Genomic DNA, 23,674 nt, shown 5'->3' with positions numbered 1-23,674 from the left:
TAACTGTTATCAACAGGCGAATAGTATGCAAAAGTATTTTTATTCAAGGACATGTTAATTTGCATTTAAGTGCATATTTTTTAATGCACTTACATACACTACTAGTGGTTCAATTGGAAATTTTTTTAGTTAAAATAACATGCTTAAGGATCTTTTTGTACCCATTTTTTAGGGGATGCTGAGACGAATTCGACAAGCATCATAATTGTTATTTCTCTTAATTGCCATTTTTTGCAAAAAATTGTAACACTTTGCCCAGCTAGCTGCTCCTTCTAACATCTCAAAAAGATACAACTGGTTTGGTCCAATTTTATAAATGTTATTCTGTTTTAGAATATGTCCAGATATACATGCCTACTACTGTATATTAGACAGATTACAATTATACATTATTATATAATACGTGTCGTTACATTAAACTTACATTATAATAGAATATTCTATAATGTTTAATTGACTTTATACTTCTTCAGTACTACTCTATCACTCTATAATATTTAGTTTATACTTTTTACTTTATACTTCTTAAGGGTAATTTAAAAAACAATATTTCATGTAGATACTATTCTGTCACTCTTCTCTGCTCTTTTTTGGGAAGTTTTGATTTGGCAAGGGTGCGGCTCATATTACGAACATTTATTGTGATAAAATTTATTTAAAAAAATGGAATTATTAAAATTCTGGGAGGTTGGCATATTTATGATACATACTGCACGTTATGTTAATAAAAAAGCTGTTACATGAAATCAATTCATCTCAATTAATTTTCTGAAAAATGCGAGAGTTACTCATGACTTTCAAGCAATGAGTCAACTGATAGGTTTGCACAAAAAGAGCAAATCATCTGAGTAACAGGTGACAATCGAACAAGTTTCAATAATCGCAGCAGAAACTGTTATAGAATGGCTCGTGAAAACGAACATGTCTAAATATGTACAAAAAGTATAATAAAAACAGAAACTAATACGTATAATTCATGTGTGTACACCTTTTAACATAATTCAATGATCCTTGTGGTTTGAAAAATCAAATAATCTAACATCAAGTGGAATGAGAAATATTTGCAAAATACCTTAAATTCCCATGCCTTATAATAAATAGTTTGAATACCAAATGACTTAAATTTCTTTTTAGAAAGAGGGGCTAATTTCCTAGAAACTAGCCAGTTTCCTAGATAATGACTATATTATAATTTTTAATTTCATGGTTATTTGTAGATCCTGGTTAGTTATAAAATTTCATCGAAATCCGTGAAATAAGATGTGAACGATTAAAGATCGCGAGAATTACGAATCCAAATTTTGGACCTTTTCGACTAATAACTGTTAGAAATCTGCAGTTTTTTAAATATCTGAACACTTGCAGCTTGACTTTGCGTTAACCGTTTTTGATGAAATGTTCAGTAAGCATAGAAGTTACCAGGATCCATAAAACGCATTTTTTAAATTTTCGTTGTAGGCTCAGATAAAAAAGTTAAAAAATCGTGAGTTTTTCTTTTTTTGTTATTCCAAGTAATAGCAAAATACAAAAAAAATAGTATCTAAGATAAATTCATGTCATTTGGACTAATTTTAAAAAAGTTCTTCCGTTTGAAAAGCTGTCAATACACTTCCTGCGACAAATGTGTGTACAGTTCGTTAAGAAATGTTTGATCTCGGCTATCGTATCGTATTCGATACATTCGGAACGGTAAACATCTATGTAAGAATGTTCTCTCACAAGTGTCCTTGGTCACGATTTCTATGGTCAAATTTTCATATCCTTATATTTCATTCTCTTGGAGAAAATGTCTGTTACTACTATAAATAGTAGACTATGGATTTTATGCATTTACGCTATTCGCAACTTATCAAAATAATTAAAAGAAATAATTTATTTTTAATTTAATTTCTGTTTCTTACAATTATCTTCGAAAATTTTTATCTTGTATAAAGATCCACAGTCTAATAATGAGGAATGGGATTTGCACTTTTTTTACGGCTGGCAAGCGACCTATACAACGGGTGACTTGTAAAAAAGGTATCTTTTGTGCATGTAGAAAGTGGAGAGTTTGATGTTTTCGAGATATTTAATATTGTTGAATGCGAGAATCGTCATAACCTTGTTTGCTTCACTTGCTCAAAAAAAAGATAAATATACAAAAGCAACATACTACCGCTCCAGACGAAAGGAGGAGATATAAGAGAAGAGGATTCGATATATAAAAATTTTGTTTCGAGGACTTGAGAGTATTCAAGATATTAATGGAGAATTTCTAGTAGGTTTGGAGGGTTCTAAGACCTCTCTTTACCATTTCGGTGTCGTGCTCAGCATTACCGATAGTTCACGTATTTAGGGACATTAGTATAAGAATCGAATATTCTATATATTTCATTTCTACTACGAAAGCTGAATATTATATGAAGACAATAATAATTGTATTCGGCGTGTACTGCAGAAATATAATATAAAATGCAGTTATTTATATGGATAGTTGGGATATTACTTCTAATAACTATATAATTAGAAATGGTATATTAGGTTTATACATTTCTTTTTGCTGGCTCGCATTTCCAACGTTAATAAATTCACAGGCTTTACAGCGATAGCATTCTTTTCAGAACTTGACGAATAACAGTTTAAAATACTTTATGTTTGATATTTATCTTTATGTATCTTTCATTTTGTAATACCATCTTTCGAATAATAATGGAGAGATTATTCTACAATATAGTATTATTTATTATATGTCATATTATATTTATTATATGTCAATAAACGATTTATCGTGTTTAACATAGGTGAATTCTACATCTTCGATCAATCGATGAAGATCTGTTAAAAATACAGTAACTTCTCCGAGATTTGCCGAATTTCCGTGTGCTGGCTATATACATATTCAGGCTGTGCTATATACGTATTCAGCCCTGTGATTTATTGCTACGTCAGTGAAGATGTGTGCCGCGACACGCAACGCGCCTCCTTTGATTCGAATTCCCAGAAGACAACTTATACTACAATGACATACCTTTTTATATTTTTAAGTTTTGAAAACTGATTTTTTTAAACATGTTGCTGATAGTTTTCTGATTTAAATGAGACCAAACATGATGTAACTTGGACAAATACTTTCTATTGAAATAAAATCAAACACGATATAATTTCGATTACATTTATTTATTTAATATTTATTGTGAGAAATTATATTCTATATTGAATTGTTTTGTAGCCCATCATCCTTGGAATCGTGTAGTATAGTGGTCTACAGCGATGATTTTCCACTATTTCCTAATAACAAATACAAATGTAAAAAAATTAACTTTAAATAATTTATATTTAAATTTACTGAAAATTCGTGGACCTCGTATCTAAACAGTGTCGTTCGTCCAGGATGTTCGACCATGCTTACTCCAAGACCTCTTAAAATTCCAGGATTGATGGAAAGATTACATTAAACAGTTCCTTCACATTCTCCATCAAAGGCGTAGGCTCGTACCACCGAATATTGATCGAATTATAGCATGGATTTGTAGTCGAATCCAGCCACGTCTTCTCGGAATTGCCGTCGAATTCAGATATGTCCCCTCGGAATTGCCCTCAAATCCAGGCATGTCCCCTCAGAATTGCAGTCGAATCGTCGCTGCTCCCTCGGAATTGCAGTCGAATCGAGGCCCGAATAGTGTAACTCCACTAATATCTTCTTTTGAACAACATGTATATTTAACTTTAATATCTATCGTGTAACTTTAATATCTTTCTAATACTTTTTTTGTTATAATGCAATTTGTATAATGAAATGGAATAAGTTACTCGCCACGTATAATGAATGAATATGGTCTAAAGCATGTCGTGCTTGGCCTCATTTTAAATGGAAGAATTTGACCAATATATTAAAAAAATTTCATGTATAAAAAATTAGGAATAAAAAAATTATCTTATCGTTTTTATCGTTTATGTATTCATAGCGTACACCGACATGCTGGCCGGTACCTTTTCAGGTAGTTTCGTTCGCTCCGAGTTTCATTTTCTCTCCCCCTCTCTCTCTCATGAGGAATTATAAAGGCGAGCCGCGAGGCTCGAAGAATAGCTACTTACAAGGGAAGGACCCCAGGGATGATGCTCGCTTTTTGATGAGATTTGGTACAGCGATAGAACTTGTAAAGCTGAATCCAATGATATCCGGTTTTGGAGGCAGACGGCTTATGGTTTTTGAGACAATTAATGTTATACTTGCTAATAAAAGGCCAGGAAGACGAACTAGATTATGCAGCTAGGCACCGCGTTGCAGGAAGTGGGGAGTACCTTTTAGTTTAAAATTAATTATCTCAAGAACTATAAGCCGTCTGCCGCCAACACTGAATATCATTGGATTCAGCTTTACGAGCTCTTTACAAGGTAATCCGAGGGAACCTGCCCTTGTGAGTCGTGGGGGCCACATCTTACACAAAGCTCGTTTTGATGTTACCACTTCAGCCACTCAAATATGTCCTTAATGAGTTTGTAGGTGTACTGTCCACTGGCCGATCCGTCCCAGCTTTTCACCCTGTTCAGATCGCACTTACGGCCACCAGTATGACTGAAGCAGGTGTAATCTTGAAAGATTTTCCTCCTTTCATCTGCAAGAAGGACTAGAGGGATGCGCCCAGCCAAGATACACTGCATATCGAATACATACAATATGTTCGAAGTTCGCACCGTTAACAACACGTACAGCGTTGACAGGTTTCGTAACGTTCTCCTGAACCCTCTGCAGCATCCTTGGAGTAAACGCGTTGCTGTTGTTCGCACGGTATAAGAATAATTAGGTTTTATAGCCGACCTGCAAGGTGGGAATTATCAGACGCAGAAATTCTAGCTTTCCCGAGTGTATACCATAGACGGTTGGATCTCAAGGACTCGTAAAAGTGACAAAGTCCGGATCCTGGGACTGGTCGCTTGAAAGAAGACGACTTTTCAGATGGCGACAACTTTCCTTAGTTATTTTCTTCGAGACAATTCTCTCTTCAGTTTCAAGGATAGAGAATTTCCTCCCCTTTGCAATTGAGAAAGTCGTCGACGAGGACAACTATACTTCATTTACCACTTTTGTGTAATGAAATAATTTCATTTCGCACGCTCAATGATAACTCGCTCTTCTTCGTAGACATGATTCTTGTTCATAGTGTAAACACGTACTAATTGTGTTAAATGAGATAAGAGATTCATAACAGTAAATGCTGTTTATGTTTACGTTCCTGAATCCGAAATTGTCGCGTACGAAAGCGGGTAACACTTGCTCTTATAGCAAAATCGTACGTGTGCCAATACTTTTTTGACTCTGGATTTTTCGTTTTCTTGACTTTATTTCCTTATAACAAATAACTGAGACTTCTCAGTAAACATACTATTTATGTGCGTCAAAAGACGTTAATAAACATAGTTAATGTTAATAATTTATTATTACTAATTAATAATTAATAGATTACTTTATAGTTTAAAGATATTCGAAGAAAACTGGTTGTGCCAATACTTTTTTGACCCACTGCACATACTTTACATTATGACTCAGTTAAAGAAACAACAATTGAAATGAATTTGTTTAAGAGGCTCGTTGAAGGCTATTAATTTTCTGTAAATTTACTAGAACGACAATAATGTAAAATATTCAGAAATTAGAATCAGAACTTATTAATTTATTATTTATTTGAATCTTTTACGTTTATTAATGATTCGTTCGTAATTATTGATCAAACAGCTTACAAAATTAAATCAGTTTTATCTTATCCAGTTTTATCTATTTATGTTCCGTAAGACAACGTGAAATGTCTCGCCTTGTTGTTGTTTGTGGCACACGCTATCGAAACATAAATCGTAAGGGCAAGGAGCTAATTGAATGACCCAATCCACACTCTATTGAACATACAATGTGAAATTTATTTACTGACAAGACTTTACAAAGTACACAATACGAAGTTAGACTTGAGACACGAGAAAAACCGTCTTGGTAAAATAAGGAAGACTGTTTATTTCTGTCCTTAGAAGGAATTGTCTTGTTAGGAAAGGACAACCAAATGCCTACGGAAAACGTTCAACGGGAAAATGTATTGTGCTCTGCTGACTTGAAGTCCTGCAGGATGGTACTAGGCCAAGAGGAATCGGACCACTTATGAGATGGAATATTATTGAGATGGAAAATATGGCCGGAACATTGTACTGTAAACAACTGTTTTAGAGATCTTTAACAAGATAATCGCCCTGTATAACTTATGAGATCTATACAAATTATTGTGTGCGGTTAAGTTAACTTAGCTTAGATTTTTCATTAATATCTTGAAAATTAGTATTAATAATACTAGTATAAGTAAATGGCCGAAACCAATATTTTATATTTGTCGTCTACTCTCCTCCCCCATCTCCCTTCCAAACGCCATATTGATCGGCGACAGGTCTATTTCGGAAGTACAGACTTATACACTACTTTCTTACTTTATTTTACCGAATTACATTCGGATGTTTACCATACGGACACAATAAATATGAGAAATGTAACGAATTTTATAGTTTTAATAATCCTTTGATATCTGTTTCTTGTAGATGCTTCGATATCCTTAACATTTTGAACCTTGTTTTAATCTCTTTTACGTCTTGGCTCAATTTGTTACCTTACTTAGTTTTAAGTATATTCCCCCTTTTGGACTATATATTATGGCACGTGGATTACTTTCATACGGAATCATTGTTTTTTCACAAACGTCGACTTTAAAATTTGTTAGCGTTTTTATTATGCCCATTTTCGTTTGGTAAACTGCAAAACGTGCACCTAGAAGGAAAATTACAAATTAAATTGAAATAAACGTGACACAAGATTTGTCAAATATTATGCACTGAACATTATAGAAGCTGTAGAAATATACAGGGTGTTGAAAAGGAACTGTCAAAGACTGTAATGACTTATAGTAATCACCGAGGGTAGTAAATCTTCAACACTCTATATACCTACGGTCTTAAAAAAGTGAAAACATGCACAAATCGAATTCAAAGTATAATAAAATTTTCTTTATTAATTCACCAATGCAATTTCGTGGTCCATCTCCAAAAGGTAAGTAGCTCATTGGATGTCTCAGCGCAACTGCTTCTTGGTTAAATCTTTCTGGGTCAAAGACTTCTGGATTTGGATAAATGCTGGGATCGTGATGAATTCCTAATACCGGAACCAATACTCTAGTACCTTTAGGAATTGTTACTTTCGTATTACTGAAGGTATAGTCGCTGTTGCATTTTCTCCTCACCATAGCTCCTGGTGGATACTTCCTTAGTGTTTCTGTGAATTAAAAGAATATGTGACTTAAAATATTAGGTCTATAAAAAACATATATGTATAAATTAGAGCTGTTACTCATATGAGATATTTTGTATTTTGCGATAAATAATAAAACATTGGAACAATTAACACGTCAATATCTTCAAGTTGTAGGATAGTACGCTTCTAGGTAACAACATTTTCAATTATTTAAAAATGTTAATTTGCTGGCAATGATGTAAAAAAATTAAAAACTTGTAATTGTTTAAACAGCCGATGTTATATTGAATTTTGATAATATTTGAATGATTCAACTCCACTTTTTTTTATCAAGATAAAAGGTAAATATTTGGTTTAACGAACCCAGCTCCGATGATCTCAACATTGGCATATGTTGTCAAGAACGTCATTTTCAACAATTGTTCCCTATACACCTCCACCTTAGTTTCCCAGATAATCTCAGAAAACTTTATGGGTGCAGGGGCAACTACTTCAAAACAATAGACAAGTTTCTATAATATTTTATTCAGTATTGTATTGTTCTAACCGATACAGCGAACTTACTGTATTAAAAAGTCAGCTATCGAACGGTGTAATACTCATTAAGAAACCTCGAAGGGCAATCTTGAAAGTGACGGGTTCCTCGGGCCATTTGAAGCAACTATTTCCTTTACAAAATTTTTCTCCAAGGCACCGTTAACGAGTTATTAACGAAAAACAGTGACCAATGAGAGACAAGCTCAGCTGGCGCAAGGCGATCGAGCCAATGAGCAGAACTGGGCTTCGTGCGCTGGTTGGCTGGGCCGCCTCGCGTCAGCCGTACTCGATTCTTATTGGTTACTGTTTTTCGTTAATAACTCGTTAACGGTGCCTCGGAGAAAATTTTTGTAAAGGAAGAAGTTGCTTCAAATGGCCCGAGGAACCCGTCACTTTCGGATTGCGAGACATTTTTGGGACACCCTGTAGACTGTTGTAAATCGATGTGAAGACAAAAGAAGTGTGAAACAATGCATATGAAGACGATTATTTGGTTCAAACGATGAGCGAGTGAGCTACTAGAGCAAGCCACTATAGTGGCGCGTCGTCCAGAGAGATGACATCCGCGAAAGCCACTATAGTGGCGTGTCGTTCTGAAAGATTACATCCGCTAAAAGGTTAATCGGCTGGGCCCTTCCAAAGAGGAGATATAGTTCAAGTGCTTTCATTTTCAAGTGCATTCAAGAAAAGTCATTACGCAAGGAGTGAGGTCACGACGCATACACAGGGAGTCTCGTACGGCGGCGTAGCGTATCTACCGGGTGAACGTTATAATTCTGAACTACTGATCAGACAAAGGCTCTATCATGCATCGCGATTGCAGTTTAAGAACTATAACGTTCACACAGTAGACGCGCCATGTCGTTGTGCTGGACTGCCGCACAGGCAGGCGCATGCGTCGCCTACCCCCACTTCATGTGCAGTGACTTTTCCTGAATACACTGCTCACGGCCAACCCTATCCTCTCACTCCCCTGACTTAACCCCGAACAACTCCAAATCGATTAAATTATAGCTTTTCAACAAGCATTTGTTCATTTTATCTTGAGCGTACGTAATATCTCTGTTATGTCTGATGTTAAAAAGAAATGTGCACGTGAAAAATGACACGATTTCATGGGACGAATATAAAAGTAAAATCCTTATTCTTCTTCAAAAATTTTTAAGTCGAGTTTTCAAGGTCATTGTCGACTTTTTAAATGGAACAGTATATTTTCGTTAATGCAATATTATAGCTCACGAAAAAACGAATTCATACGTGTATAATATCATCACTATTAGATGACGATGAACACGTCATTTCGTACACTACCTACAATAAAGGTAAGTGCTTCTACATTAAAACACGTTTATTCTTGTTTCACTTCATTTTCCTATTTAAACGCGATTTATAGTATTCAAGATCATCTAAAAGTCATGATAATATACATGGATAAATTGTTTTTTTACAAATAAGCGGACAATAAAGAAAATTTCATTTTCATTAATTTGTGTTCTTTTATAATTATGTCATTAAAGGATAGCCGAGATTCTTCTGATTCAAATGAATCCGAACACGTAATTTAATTCTTGGATTAAATAATAAGCAATTTATAATAAAGACTTCTTCGATAAACGTAATTAGATTTACATCATGTTTGGACTCATTCTAATCAGAAGAATTTCAGCCATAGCTTGGTGTTATAATTACAAAATTAAGGCGAAGATGACTGAAAATAAAAATTTTCTTTGCATATTTACTGTATCAGTCAAATGATGTACGTCTCTTCCCTTTCTTTTCACTGTATTAAAAAGTCCCAGGCTTTTAAGAAGACTGGAGCTGGGTCTTGTAAATTTAACCGATTGCTGCATTATTGCTGTCGTATTTTGTACCAAATTCCCCTACGTTTCGCAGTTGCCGTTAATTTAATTCAAGCGGGACTTTCGAAACTATTTGGGGAATGATGGTTAGAGATAACAATCAGTTTATCCATAAATAAGTGAATGGTTTTGCAAAGTTCTAGTAGTTCATCCAAAAAACACAACCAAAATTATGCAACAATTATCAACGAATATATGTGTATACGTACCTTTAAAAACTTTGTCTAAATATTTCATTTCTTTTATATCATCATACTTGATGGAGCCATTGTTTTTTATACTAAACTCTTTAATTTCTGCACGCAATTTTTCTTGCATCTGTGGATTCAGCGCCATCTCATAAAGAGCGTGACAGATAGTAGTCGATGATGTTTCGAAGCCAGCTGCGAAGAAGACCATCGCTTGCGCAGCCAGCAAGTTGTCCGTCAATTCTGAAATTGATTATCGACTATTTAATTGAATTCGAATGAAACTATTCAATCATTTATTATTTACTACTCGGGTAACCTTCCGAATGATATCATTTATATACTCAGAAGAATTTTAGTAATTTACATTTAGCCAGTGACATTTACTTTATAATAATCACACTTATGGGTATCAGTTCGTGTTATTTTCAATAATTTCATTAGTGAACAAATTTGTAGGTAATTTACGTAATAAATTTATTTCTCTACAAACACATGATTATGTTAGTAAAATGGAAAGTACATTTCTACATTCTACTATATAGTCCATAAGTGAGAGCGAATTCGTAATTTTGACAGCAAGGTCATATTGTTAAAAATTGTTGTGAAAGTCATAACCGAGCTGCCTAAGCAAATGCCAGACAATTTTAAAACATTGCCGAATGAAAAAATGTATTCAAGATAGGAGGGAGCAATTGAAGCAAAAAACTATTAAAAAACTCTATAAATCTTTGTCAAAGATAACGATGACTGTTAATAAATATAAAGGAGTCTCAAAATATTAAGCATCAAATATCATTCCTTGATTTATTGCTACAAATGTGCCATCATTTTGTATCACTGTATTCCTATACAAATTTGTTTCCTTTCAAATAAAATTGTTCAGACTGGTGAAATTCAATACTATTTCATTTTTGTATGTTTATAGTGGTATTTTGAAAATTTGTATGAAAACAAAACCTCGATTGTAATATTAAATAAATAAAAATTATGTTAATTTAAAAGTGCGCTATCTTCTTGTCCGACAGTGTATACACAATCGGACTGGTTTCACGGTCAGCTCACACAACACCCACAAGCATTTAACCATAACCAATCTCGCAACTATTTGGGGTTTTTAATCAAGTGCGTCTCGTTCAAAATGTTTAAAAAGCTATACGTTAATAACTATAATTAGACATTACCATTGAAAAAATACAAATGTGGGGCCGTGGTAACTTTAATGTATAATAAAATCAGTATTTTTAAGTTTGCCAATCTTTTAGAAAATTAATTTTGAAATGAAAAATTCTGAAAACATTCTTAGTGTTGTGCCCCACAGAAGGCCTATTGATTTTTTCATAACTTTTCGTTCTGCAGAATAGAAAACATAGAGCATAATCTGTTACTTCGATCTAACCCTGTAATTATTTTTGTGCTGGAAACGATTTGAAACTTGGCTGTAGGGCTGAGGATTCTGTTTAAGCAGTCTACTGAATGATGACATCAGACAATTTTAGTTCAAAATTGGACCCGTATGCAACAACAACAACAACCGGTAGGTATTAAGATGACTAAATCTAAATACTTTGTATACTCCTCAACTTTGTGGGTTATCTTAATCTCATGAATAATTTTCCTTCCCGGTCAAGATTTAAACTGCGTTTTTTTAAAATTGTGGCTTATACGTATAGTTCCACGCACAACAGATGTGTCTCCAGGTGAAAGTTGTAAAATTCTTTAACAGGGTTTCCAGGGGCATGGCTGCGGTTTTTAGTCATTCTCGAGTCTTCATCGAGCTAACGTCGCAATATATATATATATATATATATATATATATATATATATATATATATATATATATATATATTTGTGGGGTGTCGTGGAAATGTGAATGAAACAGTGCGGAGGTTGCGGCAGAATATTGCAAACGCGGTCAGTTAATACAGAAATCAACGAGAGGAATCCAAAGGATATCTGCATACCTTCCCCAACTGCCGAGGGTTAATTGAGTGACCAGTATTTGGAAACAGTGATGTGAAAGTAAACTCTGTGAACTTCTTTAATCAAAATGAATCAAAGAGAGGAGTTCGACCGACCTTCCTTCATTATCGAGGATTCATTAAGTGGTCAGTGTTTGGTGACAATGCTGTGAAAGTGAAATCCGTGTTTATGATACCGTTCCTACCTAAAGTGCCTCCGACCATATCTCTTCCTCGGTATAGCCATCGAAATGAGATCGACTGAATTTTGAACGAGGTCAGTGCACCGACATCGTGAATCGTAACTCACATTCACAAGCAACAAATGAGTCCTCAACTGAATAGGTGAGTTTATTGCTAAATACATTCTTCACAATTCTTAAACAAACATATCTTTCGTTCGTTGAATTCTGTTTGGATACGGAATTATTGAAACGAAAATATCTTTTGCGTAAGTTTGACGGGATTTTTTATTGTTAATCTTCACAATAATCGGCTTAATTAATATCTAAAACGGCTATCACGGTTAAACTAGTAATTATTTCTGCTCTGAAAAATTAGTAAATATTCTTCAGACATTCTAAAATAAGGATTAACTGCGTTTTTTATAGAATTGTCACCGTAATGTAGTAAAAAAAAAATCGGAAAGTTCACGCTCCCTGACTTGTCCATTGCTTCGAACGCAGCTCGAAGCCTTCATGCCCCCGGCCGAAGCCGCGAGACACTGACTCGATCGACTACGTAGCCGTTCACGCGCTCGCCTCTAATTGGCCACTGTGTTTTTCGTTAATAACTGGTAAACAAAACCGCAGATTGCATTTTCGTCAAAGAAAGAGTTATTTCAAATGACCTCAGGAATCGCCCCATTTCCCGGGAATACGATAATTTTGGGACACCCCGTATAACAGTTGTAAAGAAAATAAAAACTTACCGATATCTTGTAACTTCTCTGGGTGATTCTTTAACTCTTTCAGCATGTTCATGAAATCTGGCCTAATCACGTTATTTTCTTCTCTATACTTGATAGTGTCCGATACAACTCGTATGAAAAATTTAGTACCATTCGAATACGGTTGTAGAGACATAATAAAGAAGTATAATTTCGGCAGAAATTCTCGGAATGTAAACTTTAAGGTATCCCATAGCGAAGTTGAGAAAACCTTCTTTCCCATTCGCCGAAATTCACTTTCTTTACTGGATAATGCATTCATGTTAATCCCAAAAACACAACTGCCGATGACGTCAGTCGTGAATTTTGCTGCTACTTCGCGAAACTCTATCGGCTCCCCTTCTTGTTCTAGTTTTACCAAATATTTCTCTAAGTGCTCCGAGCATTCCATTATCAAGTGAAACATTTCCTTGAGTTTTCCAGATGTAAAAACTGGCGTGAGCCTTGTTCGTAGTGGCCGCCATCTCTTTACTTCTAAATTGAAGATGTGGTTGGTTAATGGTTCCACCTATAGCCATGACAATAATGAGATTTTTCATTTTTTATAAATGTTGTCTGTAGAGTTCTTACGCGACAAGAAGACTTTCTGTTTACATTCCCTCTCTTACGAGCTGTCCTACTGCCGCACCGTTCCCATCCGATAACGGTGACGAAGACCACTATCGGCAGAGGTGCATGTAAACACAAAGCTGCCTTTTTGTCGCGTAGGGCAGTGTACATGGTCCCTCAAAACTCCCGGAATGATCAGCTATTTTAAGAAGAAAGCCTGTATGTATATTATATGTATATATAAAAATTCACAAGACAAGGATGTGGATGCATTAAATTGCATTCTATTTAATGGTCAAAGTCATATCAAATTCAATATGATCCTTTTAAATGGATTTATGTTTCTTCTATGAAAATTGTCTGAGTTATGACCTTTGAAAAGCGCGTCTCTAAAAGTCTCGGAACAGCCGATTATTTCAGAAGAAAAGTATTTTTGAAATGAATGCTTTGAACAAAAATGTTTGAATCGTTTTATTCAATGGTCAACATAAGTTTGAATAGTTTTATTCCATGATCAAATGGATTTGAGTGAGTAAATCAAGGTCGCGTCAAGCTTATCTATATCTTTCAAAAATCATAATAAACAGTTTTCATAGAAAAAAGGCCGTGAACTAGAATTTCTTAAAGGACTCACTGTCAGCTGTATATGGCATAGATAAAACTGGCATAGTAAAAATTTAGTTGCTCCAACTCAGAGTAACTTCGAGCTTGATGTGACATTGAGCCACCCACATGAAATCCATTCAATAGAATGTTTTAACTTTTAAGCAGTATCCTCAGAAACGTTTTGGTATTCTGAAACAATCGACCATTTGAAGACTTTGGGGATCCCATGTTTCGAAGCTCATAATTCAGACAACTTAAGAAAAAACATAAACAACTGATGTTTTGGAGAGGACTCCTTATCATTTAAATCTACTTATATAATTAAATTGTATATAAGTGTACTTTAATATTAATAATTATACTTTAATTTTTATACTTTGCTCCGTTCATTCAAAGTGATAACATTTGTGAACATTAAATATTACGTTTCATACGTCCACACTTCTCAAAAATTCTTAGTTTCTGAAGTAATTGACCGTTCCGGGCATTTTTACAAGGCAAAGCGACAAGGTGATTTATGGGCCAAAGATAATTTCAGAGTGACAATTTTTACATAGGAATTCGACATCCAACAATTTCAGACGTATATTATTTTCATTGCTTACATTAAAAAAAAATAAGAATCTCTCTCTCCTGCTCTTAACGTTGCAGGTAATTTAACCAGCAATGAAAAATCTTGACAACTATTACACACCAAATGCAATTTTCTTCTCTTTGACTAATAATGTTTTTTCAAATATGGAACGGTTGCGAGTTATTTAACCTGTTCTTCTATATTTTCTAGTAAAAAGTTAAACGTTTCTAATACAATTCTTTGATCTTATATCAAAGGAAAATATGCGTAAATACATTTGTTATGCCTACCTTCTCATTAAAAACGATTCCACGATTATCGAAAACAGAAAAATCTTTGATGAGAACATCCTTAATGAGATCCATATCACATACGACAGCATTAGGAGTTCCGCTTATAAAGATTCCAATAAGGGGCTCATTTTTGTATTTTTCATACAGCTGCCTTATATGAACGCCAATTGTTGCTTTTTTCAAGAGAACATCTTTAATAGTGCCAAATACAGGTATTGGATCAGGTCCAGGTACACCTTTCCTTCTCCAAAAATCGAAGGTTGATGTTAAGTAATAATATACAGCAACGAACACCAACGCAATGGCGCTGAGTATTTGGAGATAATCAGCCATGATCGTAGGCTTCCTAAAAATAATATTTACGAATGCTTCAGGAATAAACAAACATTTCATCATATTTCTACTTAATTTCTATTTAGTTTCTTGACGTTTTATTTGGCCAACACTTCACGCTTACGTTAATGGCACATTTTTTGTTTTAATGTATGTGTTTAATTTATTTGCATATACGTGTTAATTCATTACAATTTTAGAAGCATTTTTGATTCACATCTTTATATTTGTTAAATGAGCTAATTTATACTCGTTTTTGTATAGAAAACTTGTAGAATTTGAAGAATAAAGTGTACAAGTATAAACAAACCGGAAGATATTAACAATTATCACTTAGAAATTTTTGTAAAATTATTTTTAATCTTTAGAAGGTATATGCTATAGTCGCTTAAAAGGTCTCAATCTGTCTATCATCCGATTTGAACAGTGGATGAGTGATCATCAAAGAATAACGTGAACAATTATAATTCCAATTTTGTCCATGCGAGACCTGGGAAAATTTTATTTGAAATGCTGCTTTTAGTGCTGTTATTTGGAAATGAAAGTAACATAGCTCAATTTGAAGTAGTAGCAATTTCAAATAATTCATTATTTCGTTATACTTTTATTTCGAATGTGACGAATTAAATAATCCCCAAAATAACATGCAGCAAATATATTTTATTTTCGAAAGTCATTACATCGATTTGCTTTAAGCAAAACTTTCTCTCTCTCTCTCTCTCTCTCTCTCTCTCTCTCTCTCTCTCTCTCTCTCTCTGTCTGTCTGTCTGTCTGTCTGTACCAAGATATAATCCTTGAAATAATATGTAATAAAACATTTTATTCTATGAAATCTTTACAAGTATTTGCTTCGGACGAAACTCTTTCTTCAGAAAGTTCATTCTTAAGATTGAGGCTTATTGCAACTGGGATCCTAGTACACACACCTGGAAAGAATATATGTATATGTATATGTACATATTTCAAGGAACTTGTAAGAATTCCAGATATTTCGTTTTGACCCATGAGTATCGCAATGTAACTACTGGCTGTGACTACTGCGACTACTGGCTTTTCGCAAACATTATAAAGAAGCTCCAGGGAAAATAATTTGGCTGAAATGTTGAAGTGATTGCCGAAACGGAGGCCTATTTTGAGAACAAAGACAAATCGTTCTACAAAAAAGGCATCGAAAAGTTGGAAGAGCGTTGGAATGAATGTATCACTTTTGAAGAAGAGTACGTTGACGAATAAAGTCGAATTTCTATAAAAAAATTTGTTTTTCTTAGCTAGACCGAAGTCTTATTGAGTGATGTGTTATAGTTCGAGAATGGTCAATTGTGTGTTTCCTAAAAGCTCTATTTAGAACTGTTCGGTCTTTAAAATACCAATTTTTACGTTACTGTAGAGTAATTTGTATTATTCATGTTTAATCATATTTTAATCAGCAAACGAGAGGAATACAGTGCTAAATGTTTCGTCGACGAAAAGCCAAAAATAAGGTATATTGAATTTTAAATTTGAAGGGCTGAGCTCACATGAATTCTTTAATATCTTCCGAACGCCTAGACCCGTAGTCCTTCTTTCTTTCTCAATCGCTATCCTTTTCCCTGTTCGGAACACCGAAAAATATGAAGGATAAGTATGTCAATTATTGAATTAAAGAAGTACTTTTGCGTGATATTCGTCTCCTAATAGCAGTGAAATTCCACGTAAGAAAATTTTTAGCGACATCACTGTTAGAGAAGATACTTATGTATATCGAAACGTTTCGGTGGACCACCCCGTACATATATACGAACGTGGACAAATATACAGGGGGTGGAGCATGGAACGTGATAAGCTTAATTCATTCTGCTGCTAGTGGTTCGATTAGAAATTTTTTAGTTAAACTAACATACTTAAGGATTTTTTTGTACACATTTTTTAGGGGATGCTAAGACCAATTCGACAAGCATCATAACATACAGTATTTTGCGAATGTAAAAACAGTTGTAGGTTATCTACACAAAAATTTTAACAACTCCGGAAAGAAAGGGTTGACAAAAAATTTGGTACAATCATCTTAAAATTCTGCTTAAACCATGTAATTTTAGTTGAACAAATTTCCAATCGAGAAAGTAAAAGAGTTAATTTACCAGACAATGCGTAAACAATTTTGCAAACACTGCAGTTGGGTGGAATGATAACAAAAATTAAAAAATCATGTTTTTAAACTTTTCTCATCTCTGTGTGCCTATAACAAACATCTATCCGATGCATTTTCTTTTATTTCGTCGAAATTGATTAACATTGCCACGAGATACAGTTGTGGTACAAATTATCACAAATTACCTACAAATTACAGTTTGTGGAAATCTAAGTTTTTCATTCGGCCAACAATGCTAGCATGTTCCAGTTATTAGTTGTCTCTACATCAACGGATTTCGATGAAATTTTCAGCATTTGTGTAAGTTACGGAAAACGTGACTTTTTAATTTTTCTTGTTATTTCTCTCAATTGCCATTTTTGCAAAAAATTGTAACACTTTGCCCAGCTAGCTGCTCCTTCTAACATCTCAAAAAGATTCAACTGGTTTAGTCCAATTTTATAAATGTTATTCTGTTTTAGAATATGTCCAGATATACATGCCTACTACTATATATTAGACAGATCACATTTATACATTATCATATAATACGTGTCATTACATTAAACTTACATTATAATAGAATATTCTATAATGTTTAATTGACTTTATACTTCTTCAGTACTACTCTATCACTCTATAATGTTTAGTTTATACTTTTTACTTTATACTTCTTAAGGGTAATTTAAGAAACAATATTTCATGTAGATACTATTCTGTCACTCTTCTCTGCTCTTTTTTGGGAAGTTTTGATTTGGCAAGGGTGCGGTTCATATTACGAACATTTATTGTGATAAAATTTATGTTAAAAAAAATGGAATTATTAAAATTCTGGGAGATTGGCATATTTATGATATATACTGCACGTTATGTTAATAAAAAACCTGTTACATGAAATCAATTTATCTCAATTAATTTACTGAAAAATACGAGATTTACTAATTATTCACAAACAATCAGTCAACTGATAGGTTTTCACAGAAAGAGCATGTCATTTGAGTAACAGATGATTGATATCGTACAAGTTTCAATATCGCAGCAGAGACTTTTATAGAATGGCTCGAAAACGAACATGACAAAATATGTACAAGAAGGATAAGAAGAACAGATACTAACACATATAATTTATATGTGTGTACGCCTTTTAACATAATTCAATAAACCCTGTGGTTTGAAAGATCAAATAGTCTAACATCAAGTGTGGAAGGAGAAATATTTGAAAAATACCTTAAATTTTTTTTTTCCATGTCTTATAATAAATACTTTGAATACCAAATGATTTAAATTACTTTTTAGATAGAGGGGCCAATTTCCTAGAAACTAGCCAGTTTCCTAGATAATAACTATACTACATTTTTTAATTTTGCTATTACTTGGAATGACAACAAAAGAAAAGAATTCATGTTTATTTGTAGATCCCTGTTACTTATAAAATTTCATTGAAATCGGTGAAATAAGCTGTGAACAATTAAAGATCGCGAGAATAGCGAATCCAAATTTTGGACACTTTCGATCAATAACTGTTAGAAATATGCAGTTTTTTAAATCTCTGAACACTTGCAGCTTAACTTTGCGTTAAGCAATTTCGATGAAATTTTCAGTAAGCATATAAGTTACCAGGATCTATAAAACGTATTTTAAAAATTTTCGTTATAGGCTCAGATAAACAAGTTAAAAAATCATGAGTTTTTCTTTTTTTGTCATCCCAAGTAATAGCAAAATACAAAAAAAGTAGTATAGTCATTTTCTAGTAAACTAGTTCCTTTGTCATCTAAGATAAATTCATGTCATTTGGACTAATCTTAAAAAAGTTCTTCCGTTTGAAAAGCTGTCAATATACTTCCTGCGACAAATGTGTGTACAGTTCGTTAAGAAATGTTTGATCTCGGCTATCGTATCGTATTCGATACATTCGGAACGGTAAACATCTATGTAAGAATGTTCTCTCACAAGTGTCCTTGGTCACGATTTCTATGGTCAAATTTTCATATCCTTATATTTCATTCTCTTGGAGAAAATGTTTGTTACTACTATAAATAGTAGACTATGGATTTTATGCATTTACGCTATTCGCAACTTATCAAAATAATTAAAAGAAATAATTTATTTTTAATTTAATTTCTGTTTCTTACAATTATCTTCGAAAATTTTTATCTTGTATAAAGATCCACAGTCTAATAATGAGGAATGGGATTTGCACTTTTTTTACGGCTGGCAAGCGACCTATACAACGGGTGACTTGTAAAAAAGGTATCTTTTGTGCATGTAGAAAGTGGAGAGTTTGATGTTTTCGAGATATTTAATATTGTTGAATGCGAGAATCGTCATAACCTTGTTTGCTTCACTTGCTCAAAAAAAAGATAAATATCCAAAAGCAACATACTACCGCTCCAGACGAAAGGAGGAGGTATAAGAGAAGAGGATTCGATATATAAAAATTTTGTTTCGGGGACTTGAGAGTATTCAAGATATTAATGGAGAATTTCTAGTACTACTACAATAAATCTCGCGAATACTGGCTCTTCTGTCTGAGGTTTGGAGGGTTCTAAGATCCCCTTACCATTTCGGTGCCATGCTCAGTATTACCGATAGTTCATGAATTTAGGCACGTTAGTATGAATCGAATATCCTACATATTTCATTTATACTACGAAAGCTGAATATATTATATGGAGACAATAATATTTGTATTCGGCGCGAACATTTAAATGGTGGAAATCGTATTTATGAAACATGTACTGGAGAGATATAATATAAAGTGTAGTTATTTGTATGAATAGTTGAATTATTACTTCTAATAACTATATAATTAGGGATGTTATATTATTTTTATACATTTTTTCTTGCTGGCACGTATTTTCAACGTTAATAAATTTACAGGCTTTATAGTGATAGCATTCTTTTTAGAACTTGACGAATAACAGTTTCAAATATTGTGTGTTTGATACTTATCTTTATGTATCTTTTATTTTGTAATACCATTTTTCGAATAATGATAGAGACATTATTTTATTCTACAATATAATATCATTTATTATAAAAAAACTTAGTTACAGTGTGTCAAAAAAGGTTTTGTCGTGACCAACATATTGTGAACTCTATATCCTCGGATCGATGGAGATCTGTTAAAAATACTTCCCGTAAAAGTGACCTTCAGCATGATTTTCAAGATGAAACTTTTTTCTATTACATTTTATTCTACACATTATAGGGATAATAAGTGTCAAAGGATCCATGGGTCTCAAATCAATTTTACATAGAAATTATATGTCACAATAATCCAAAATCGTGTTGCGGCCGGGTAATGATTCTACATGCAAAAATAAGTTGAAAACAAAGAGTAGAAGTTTTTAATTTCAATCTTTTTTTCATTTTTTCATTTTCATTCGTCTCTTAATACCAAATAGATTTGTTACGACACATTTTTTCATATAAACAAAATTAACGAAAATTTGTGAATATGCAGGATGAAAGGGACACCATATATACAGCTATAGTGCAGTTAATTACTGCAACAATCAAAATAATTCGAACATACATGAAGTCCTTAAGCTGAAACTTTTACTATGATTTGTGTGCGTTATATTGAAGAAAAATGTGTATGGATTTTGCAATCCAATAATTTTTTCACAAAAAACTTTTTTTGTTACTCACAAATGAAGTCGTAAAACTAATTTTTATATAATTCGATTCTGTGTAAGAAAATACTATAGAAAATACATCTTTTCAAAATTTACACACGCATACACGCGCGCGCGCGCACACACACACCTATGTACACGTACATGCTATTTGCTTTACTTCAATCTTCAATTGGTAAGGAATTTGCTTAGACTATACTATAGAAGTGAAGTGATGCAATTTGAAATGCTATTTCTGGAATATTTTTTGAAATATGTTACCTTAACTTACAATTATTTCAAATAATTAATTGAGATAATTACGTAATTCTCTAAATTTGGATCATACTGATATCCTCATTGACATTTCAACAAGATAAAAGTACCGATTTAACTTTATAAAATGATGGCTCGATAAGAGAAAACAATTTCCTGAAGATTAACATTCCCCTTCCATCTTCCACATCAGTGGAACGATTATTTCCTTTCCCAACAATATCAGATAATAGCCTCATACAAAACTTTTAAAAATGAACTTCTTGAGAAAAGAGTGTTCCTAATAGCAAATTGCTGTACAGATTTTTTAATATAAAATATTTTTATCGCTTATTATTAAGAAGATTATACCTTTACTAAGGAAGACTTTCGTTTAAAGCAAATTGATGTAAAAAGTTTTTCAAATCAGAGATCTTTTCGTTGCATGTTATTTAAAGCATTATTTCTTTTGTCATATTTGAAACAAAGCAATGTCAAAATAATTCATTATTTGTAATTGTTATTATTTCAAATGGATCGATATTATTTTTATTTTTAACTAACAGCATTGAAAATAACGGTAATTATTCAGTAGACTGAAGGACAGCGAAGGAGATATCCGATGAAACGTCAGTCGATATAGTCGACATGGAGATGGATCGCGCACCGGACCAAGTATACAAAAGTATACAATGGTGTTGCTATTGCTATACAATACTAATAACCTTAATTATTAAAACTTCTTCTACTTTTTCATAACTATTCAAAATTTTTAAGTTCGTACTAGATAACGTTAGATGAACAACTCGAAACAACAAAAACAAAATTGTATCATATTTGAATAATAATTGATTTTTAAATTATATATGATTATATAATGCAGTGCAATATAAAACGAGCGATCATTTTGCATCGGTTCACTGTAAAAATACTGTTGCTTATATTAGACAGTATTTGTTAATGCGAAGGGAATTTTAATTAAAATAAAATAAAATAAAAGTTTTCACATTGTTGATATAAAACCGAACTTACTTAAAATCTTCACGCCACGTCAATTGCGAATCCCCGCGTGCTTCCACTATTGGCTGTCTGCATCAGCTCGAAAAACTTGTGATCCTACACAAGTGTCGTCAACACTTCGACTCACAACTTTTCAATCTAGAGATCGTGCATAAGAAAAATAAGATGTTGAGTGAATGCAAAATTCGAAATAGTACTGCAAGCCGAAATGAATATTTTTATTATAGTTTCTGTTATATACAGAGTGTTATCGAACTGGTGATACAAAGGTGGAAAGGTGGCGAATCTACATGAAAAAATAATTCGAAAATGTAGAGTGACATTTTTTCGTTCGGAACTTCATTTTCGAATAAATCGATGTTAATTATTCGTAGAATACGCGTAAACTTGACTATGTTATAAACAGAACTGGGTAATATTTATAGAGAAAAAATATTTGAAATACTATTTTAAATAACACATTCTTCACAATTTAAATAGAATAGTACTTCAAGTAGGACATAAAATTTCAGTAAATAAAATATATTGATTTCGATTATCCAGAGATATAATGCATGAAATAAATATTTCATTTTGATAATGTGAAACGTAAAATAAAATAGTTTATCTTGGTATCTGAGGCTATAGCATGAAATTAAATATTTTATTTTAATAATCTAAAATACAAAATAAAATAGTTTTTATTTTAATAACATAAAACATAAGATAGAATACTGAAAATAAATTGTGAAGATAATTAACGGAACGTAAAACGAGAGATCATAAGAAATCATGTTCGCAAATGAAATTTATTGTCATCTTTGCAAAGTGCATATTTTATGTACGTTGATAATGCAGAGGAAAAATACTTTGTTCGTTTTAGATTATCAAAATAATTATATTTTACCATTTATTTGATTGTTTATCAAATAAAATGCTATTTGAAATATTATCTGAAGTATTTCTTACAATGAATAAAATATTTGGGAACGTACACAGAAATCTAATATACAGGCTACTATTATGTTAGCAAAGGAACGGTAAACGTTTCCAACGATTTTCGAATTAATAAAAAACCTCTTCATCAAAAAGTATCATTTCAATGTTTATCCCTTAATATCTTCAGACGTATGCGTAAGCGAGATCATATGCAAGTATTCAACGAACATCTAACATCGATTTATTCAAAAAAGATGATTCGTACGAAAAAATGTCACTCCACATTTTCGACTTACTTTTTCATGTAGATTCACTCTCATTTCGCTTGTACCACAAGTTCAGTAACAATCTGTATGACAACATAAATTTTAATTTAATTTAAACGAATTTATATCTGAAAGATCTCAAATAAAACTGTGTTAGCTATTTTTTATTACACCAAAATAGTTGTTAAATCATAGCGTAAAACACTTGACTTAACCACAGAACGAAAGAGAAATATTATAACTAGAGAAGAAAATTACATGTGAAAGCGGGGTGCTTGAGGTCTACTTTCTTGGTATACAGTCAATGTTCAACACGAATAGTAGGTTCCTTACGGCATCTCTTTTTATTATAGCACCGCGATCAGATAACACCAAGTATTG

At 32.9% G+C, this 23,674-nt stretch overlaps 1 protein-coding gene across 2 annotated transcripts; it reads right to left on the bottom strand.

Moving 5' to 3' along the window:
* Positions 1 to 5,871: 5,871 nt before the first annotated feature.
* On the bottom strand, positions 5,872 to 23,674 carry LOC117221846 (cytochrome P450 6A1). Of its 2 annotated transcripts, none has more exons than XM_033473131.2 (7): positions 23,552 to 23,674; positions 22,122 to 22,247; positions 14,772 to 15,120; positions 12,735 to 13,260; positions 9,864 to 10,085; positions 7,028 to 7,279; positions 5,872 to 6,778 (listed from the first exon to the last, which is right to left on the bottom strand). In XM_033473131.2, the coding sequence occupies exons 3-7, from the start codon at positions 15,105 to 15,107 to the stop codon at positions 6,609 to 6,611; spliced, it is 1,506 nt and encodes a 501-aa protein (XP_033329022.2). In that variant the 5' UTR covers positions 15,108 to 15,120; positions 22,122 to 22,247; positions 23,552 to 23,674; the 3' UTR covers positions 5,872 to 6,608. The 2 variants fall into 2 exon arrangements, with proteins under 2 accessions (XP_033329022.2, XP_076383632.1); XM_076527517.1 differs by having other exon boundaries at positions 22,122 to 22,305; positions 23,552 to 23,596.

This window comes from Megalopta genalis, unplaced genomic scaffold (assembly GCF_051020955.1).
Source record: "Megalopta genalis isolate 19385.01 unplaced genomic scaffold, iyMegGena1_principal scaffold0026, whole genome shotgun sequence".
NCBI lineage: Eukaryota > Metazoa > Arthropoda > Insecta > Hymenoptera > Halictidae > Megalopta > Megalopta genalis.
Note: the sequence above shows the minus strand (reverse complement) of the source record. Positions and strands in the feature narration are given on the sequence as shown.